Source organism: Beta vulgaris (assembly GCF_026745355.1).
Source record: "Beta vulgaris subsp. vulgaris genome assembly, organelle: plastid:chloroplast".
Classification (NCBI taxonomy): Eukaryota; Viridiplantae; Streptophyta; class Magnoliopsida; order Caryophyllales; family Amaranthaceae; genus Beta; species Beta vulgaris.
This window is the reverse complement of record NC_059012.1, coordinates 12,501-17,500: the sequence shown is the minus strand read 5'-3', so window position 1 is coordinate 17,500 and position 5,000 is coordinate 12,501. Positions and strand designations below refer to the sequence as shown.

General features: G+C 34.3%; 7 pseudogenes and 4 further genes across 3 annotated transcripts, besides 7 other annotated features; all 11 read left to right on the top strand. All coding sequences in view use genetic code 11, as the record gives it.

The window, feature by feature from the left end:
• Nucleotides 1–1,636, top strand: part of rpoC2 — a pseudogene marked incomplete at both ends in the record, with an annotated part of 4,072 nt that extends 2,436 nt beyond the window's left edge.
• Nucleotides 1–1,636: part of a sequence feature (ID:cds-blatx_rpoC2_1;~source:blatX) that runs on past the window's edge.
• The window catches only part of rpoC2, a 4,125-nt gene extending 2,436 nt beyond the window's left edge, over nt 1–1,689 (top strand).
• Nucleotides 1–1,689: part of a sequence feature (HMMER_hit_rpoC2,_position_1_-_4122,_E-Value_0,_score_3725.9;~ID:misc_feature-hmmer_rpoC2_1;~source:HMMER) that runs on past the window's edge.
• A 208-nt stretch (nt 1,690–1,897) lies between these two features.
• On the top strand, nt 1,898–2,608 carry rps2 (annotated as a pseudogene). Its single transcript has one exon. A coding segment is annotated over exon 1 (711 nt), but the record flags the coding sequence as incomplete, so codon positions are not given.
• rps2 lies at nt 1,898–2,608 on the top strand (annotated as a pseudogene; the record flags this gene model as incomplete).
• Nucleotides 1,898–2,608: a sequence feature (HMMER_hit_rps2,_position_1_-_710,_E-Value_2.9e-210,_score_701.1;~ID:misc_feature-hmmer_rps2_1;~source:HMMER).
• A 232-nt stretch (nt 2,609–2,840) lies between these two features.
• Nucleotides 2,841–3,584, top strand: atpI (annotated as a pseudogene; the record flags this gene model as incomplete). Its single annotated transcript has 1 exon — nt 2,841–3,584. A coding segment is annotated over one exon (744 nt), but the record flags the coding sequence as incomplete, so codon positions are not given.
• atpI lies at nt 2,841–3,584 on the top strand.
• Nucleotides 2,841–3,584: a sequence feature (HMMER_hit_atpI,_position_1_-_743,_E-Value_6.6e-224,_score_746.0;~ID:misc_feature-hmmer_atpI_1;~source:HMMER).
• A 680-nt stretch (nt 3,585–4,264) lies between these two features.
• On the top strand, nt 4,265–4,510 carry atpH (annotated as a pseudogene). Its single transcript has one exon. A coding segment is annotated over exon 1 (246 nt), but the record flags the coding sequence as incomplete, so codon positions are not given.
• Nucleotides 4,265–4,510, top strand: atpH (annotated as a pseudogene; the record flags this gene model as incomplete).
• Nucleotides 4,265–4,510: a sequence feature (HMMER_hit_atpH,_position_1_-_246,_E-Value_1.7e-73,_score_248.8;~ID:misc_feature-hmmer_atpH_1;~source:HMMER).
• Nucleotides 4,511–4,944: 434 nt separating this feature from the next.
• The window catches only part of atpF, a 1,341-nt gene continuing 1,285 nt past the window's right edge, over nt 4,945–5,000 (top strand).
• Nucleotides 4,945–5,000, top strand: part of atpF — a 165-nt gene continuing 109 nt past the window's right edge.
• The window catches only part of atpF, a pseudogene marked incomplete at both ends in the record, with an annotated part of 144 nt that continues 88 nt past the window's right edge, over nt 4,945–5,000 (top strand).
• Nucleotides 4,945–5,000: part of a sequence feature (HMMER_hit_atpF,_position_1_-_145,_E-Value_1.7e-39,_score_137.5;~ID:misc_feature-hmmer_atpF_2;~source:HMMER) that runs on past the window's edge.
• Nucleotides 4,945–5,000: part of a sequence feature (ID:cds-blatx_atpF_1;~source:blatX) that runs on past the window's edge.

The following is a 5,000-nucleotide window of genomic DNA, read 5'->3' as shown; positions in this document are numbered from 1 at the left end:
ATTTCTGACACAAGTATTCAATTAGTACGTACCTGTTTAGTATTGAATTGGAATCAAGATCAAAAAAGTTCTTCTATGGAAGAGGCCCGCGCTTCCTTTGTTGAAGTAAGAACAAATGGTATGATTCGAGATTTCCTAAGGATCGATTTAGTGAAATCCGCTATTTCATATATCGGGAAAAGAAATGATCCATCATTAGAAAAAAATGAGGGATCAGATCATACCAATATGAATCCATTTTATTCCATTTATTCAAAGACAAAACCTCAAGAATCGTTTAACAAAAATCAAGGAACTGTTCGTACGTTGTTGGGTATAAACAAAGAATGTCCATTTTTTATAATTTTGTCATCATCCAATTGTTTTCGAATAGGTCCATTTATATCCAAGGGTGTAAAATATCACAAAGAATCAATTAAAAAAGATCCCCTAAGTCCAATTAGGAATTCATTGGGTCCTTTAGGAACAGCCCTTCAAATTGCGAATTTTTTTTCATTTTACCATTTAATAACTCATAATCAGATCTTGGTAACTAATTATTTGCAACTTGACAATTTAAAACAAACCTTTCAACTACTTAAATTTCAATATTATTTAATGGATGAAAATGGACGAATTTATAATCCCGATCCATGCAGTAACATCATTTTGAATCCATTCAAATTGAATTGGTATTTTCTTCATTATAATTTTTGTGAAGAGACATCCACAAAAATTTATCTTGGACAATTTGTTTGTGAAAATGTATGTATAACCAAAAACGGACCGCACTTAAAATCGGGTCAAGTTCTAATTGTTCAATCTGACTACGTAGTAATAAGATCAGCTAAGCCCTATTTGGCTACTCCAGGAGCAACAGTTCATGGCCATTATGGGGAAATCATTTATGAAGGGGATACATTAGTTACATTTATATATGAAAAATCGCGGTCTGGTGACATAACGCAAGGTCTTCCAAAAGTGGAACAAGTCTTAGAAGTTCGTTCGATTAATTCAATATCGATGAATCTAAAAAAGAGGATTGATGGTTGGAACGAACGTATAACAAGAATTCTTGGAATTCCTTGGGGATTCTTCATTGGGGCTGAGCTAACTATAGCGCAAAGCCGTATCTCTTTGGTTAACAAGATCCAAAAGGTTTATCGATCCCAGGGGGTGCAGATCCATAATAGGCATATAGAAATTATTGTACGTCAAATAACATCAAAAGTCTTGGTTTCAGAAGATGGAATGTCTAATGTTTTTTTGCCCGGAGAACTAATTGGCTTGTTTCGGGCGGAACGGACGGGACGGGCTTTGGAAGAAGCGATATGTTACCGAGCTACCTTATTGGGAATAACGAGAGCATCTTTGAATACTCAAAGTTTTATATCCGAAGCGAGTTTTCAAGAAACTGCTCGAGTTTTAGCAAAAGCGGCTCTACGGGGCCGTATCGATTGGTTAAAAGGACTAAAAGAAAACGTTGTTCTGGGGGGGATGATACCCGTTGGTACCGGATTCAAAGGATTCGTACACCATTCAAGTCAACATAAGGGCATTCCCTTGAAAACAAAAAAAAAGAATCTATTCGAGGGAGAAATGGGAGATATTTTGTTTTACCACAGAGAATTATTTGATTCTTTTCTTTCAAAGAATTTCTGTGATAGATCAAAACAACAATGATTTATGGGGTTTAATAGAAGAGATTCATCTTTTTTATCTTTTATGTATTTGTTATGGTTATTTATAATTTAATTTAGTAATAAAATAAAGTAAAAAAATAACGAATAGAAAAGAATTAATGATTTGGGTTGTATAGCAACGGCCAATTCGCGGTATAAAAGAAGGTTCCGTTGGAACAATTATTTATTTCAGAATATCTCATCTTTTTATTAAAAAAGAGAAAGTGTGGGGAGAAATGACAAGACGATATTGGAACATCAATTTGGAAGAGATGATGGAAGCGGGAGTTCATTTTGGTCACGGTACTCGGAAATGGAATCCTAGAATGTCGCCTTATATCTCTGCAAAATGTAAAGGTATTCATATTATCAATCTTACTAGAACTGCTCGTTTTTTATCAGAGGCTTGTGATTTAGTTTTTGATGCATCAAGTAGAGGAAAACAATTTTTAATTGTTGGGACAAAAAATAAAGCAGCTGATTCAGTAGCACGGGCTGCAATAAGGGCTCGCTGTCATTATGTTAATAAAAAGTGGCTTGGAGGTATGTTAACGAATTGGTCCACGACAGAAACGAGACTTCATAAATTCAGGGACTTGAGAATGGAACAAAAGGCAGGGAGACTCGCTCGTCTCCCAAAGAGAGATGCAGCCGTGTTGAAGAGACAATTATCTCACTTGCAAACATATCTGGGTGGGATCAAATATATGACAGGGTTACCAGATATTGTAATCATCGTTGATCAACAAGAAGAATATACGGCCCTTCGAGAATGTATTACTTTAGGGATTCCAACGATTTGTTTAATCGATACAAATTGTGACCCGGATCTCGCAGATATTTCGATTCCGGCAAACGATGACGCTATAGCTTCAATTCGATTAATTCTTACCAAATTAGTATTTGCAATTTGTGAAGGCCGCTCTAGCTATATAAGAAATCCTTGATTCATAATAAAATAAAAAACAGACTTCCTAAACTCTATATCGGTTACTAGATCCTGAATCTCAAAAACTAGTTTAAAATAACTGGGGATATTATGTAATCAATGGGTATCCTAAATATAAAATTCTATTTACTATATTAATAGTAAATAGAATTTTAAAGTAGACAAGTCGAGAAAAAGATGGTTGAATCAAAATAATTTTTTTTTAAGTTATATTTATGTCAGAGGACAATATGAATGTTCTATCATATTCAATCAACGCACTAAAGGGGTTATATGATATATCTGGTGTGGAAGTAGGCCAACATTTCTATTGGCAAATAGGGGGTTTCCAAATCCACGGCCAGGTACTTATAACTTCTTGGGTTGTAATTGCTATCTTATTAGGTTCAGCGGCTATAGCTGTTCGCAGTCCACAAACCATTCCGACTGGCGGTCAAAATTTTTTTGAATATGTTCTTGAATTCATTCGAGATGTGAGCAAAACTCAAATTGGAGAAGAATATCGCCCTTGGGTTCCCTTTATTGGGACTATGTTTCTATTTATTTTTGTTTCTAATTGGTCAGGGGCTCTTTTACCTTGGAAAATCATACAGTTACCTCACGGGGAGTTAGCCGCACCCACGAATGATATAAATACTACTGTTGCTTTAGCTTTACTCACGTCAGTAGCCTATTTCTATGCGGGTCTTACAAAAAAAGGATTAGGTTATTTTGGTAAATACATTCAACCAACTCCAATTCTTTTACCGATTAACATCTTAGAAGATTTTACAAAACCTCTATCACTTAGTTTTCGACTTTTCGGAAATATATTAGCGGATGAATTAGTAGTTGTGGTTCTTGTTTCTTTAGTACCTTTAGTGGTTCCTATACCTGTCATGTTTCTTGGATTATTTACAAGTGGTATTCAGGCTCTTATTTTTGCAACTTTAGCCGCAGCTTATATAGGCGAATCCATGGAGGGTCATCATTGATTAGTCTCTTAGGAAGAGCCTATCTTTTAGTTTAGATTCAGGTAATATCTGTGTATGTGTGGCTCAAGATACTCTATCTTGATAATTTAGAGCATATAAATAGACAAATACATACAGTTTAAGGGTAATAGAAAAAAACGATATTCGAGAGGGGGGGCCAGGTATGTGGATAATGACTATAAGTTAATTCTTTCAGATTAGATGTTTCAAAGAATAATTCAAAAATCCGATTGAATTAAAAATATAATAGACGGTTTACGTTATGTAAGAAACATATGTATATTTTATATTAGATATTGACAAGTTATATATGAACTCAAATTTAGTAATATTTAATTTGTCCTACTTGAATTTCGATAGAGATACCAACCGAAGTCCTTCCGTTTCGTTTATGACTGCGAATTGAATGAAGAAAATAAAGAAAAAGATCAAAGAATGATTAATGATTAGAAAAAGGAAATGGAAAAGCTTAAGTTGTATTGATTCAGAACGACTCAACAAATAGGAACTAAAAAAGATGAAATTTTTCTAATGATCTAATAATAGTATTATTTCCATTTTCAATTTGTCGTTTTTAGTTATTTCGACTGGATGAATCTTAGCAATGGAATAATTAAGTCATAATGCATTGGTTGATTGTATCATTAACCATTTCTTTTTTTTTGTGTGAGGAACTTATCATGAATCCACTGATTTCTGCCGCTTCCGTTATTGCTGCTGGATTGGCTGTAGGGCTTGCTTCTATTGGACCTGGAGTTGGTCAAGGTACTGCTGCGGGACAAGCTGTAGAAGGTATTGCGAGACAGCCCGAAGCAGAGGGAAAAATACGAGGTACTTTATTACTTAGTTTAGCTTTTATGGAAGCTTTAACAATTTATGGATTGGTTGTAGCATTAGCGCTTTTATTTGCAAATCCTTTTGTTTAATCCAAGAAAAAGAAAAGAAATATGAGAAATACATATATCTTTTCTATTCTTGGACTTGCAGGTTGCTTTTTCTCATTATAGTAAAATATCGCTCCTACACAATTACTTAATTTGTTGAAAAAATAATCCACGGGAAGGACTTATTTGAGGATGAAGAATTCGTGTTACCCACTCGCTTTCTTCCTTCCTTCCCCTTCTTAATTCGAAGGAGAAGTGTTGCAACAAGGGAGGGTATTTCGCAATTCACATGAAACCTAGTACCTAATTAGTAATTCGATTCCAATAAGTTAAGTATTATTCTTATTGGGAATTTTTTAATCTCAATTAAAAAAAAAAAAAGAAAATTCATTTCGAAACTTTTTTTTCTATTTAGAAAGAGCAAAGAAGTGAAATAATACAACGATTTTTGGAGTTTATCTATAAGAGGAGATCATATGAAAAATGTAACCGATTCTTTCGTTTTCTTGGGTCACTGGCCATCCGCCGGGAG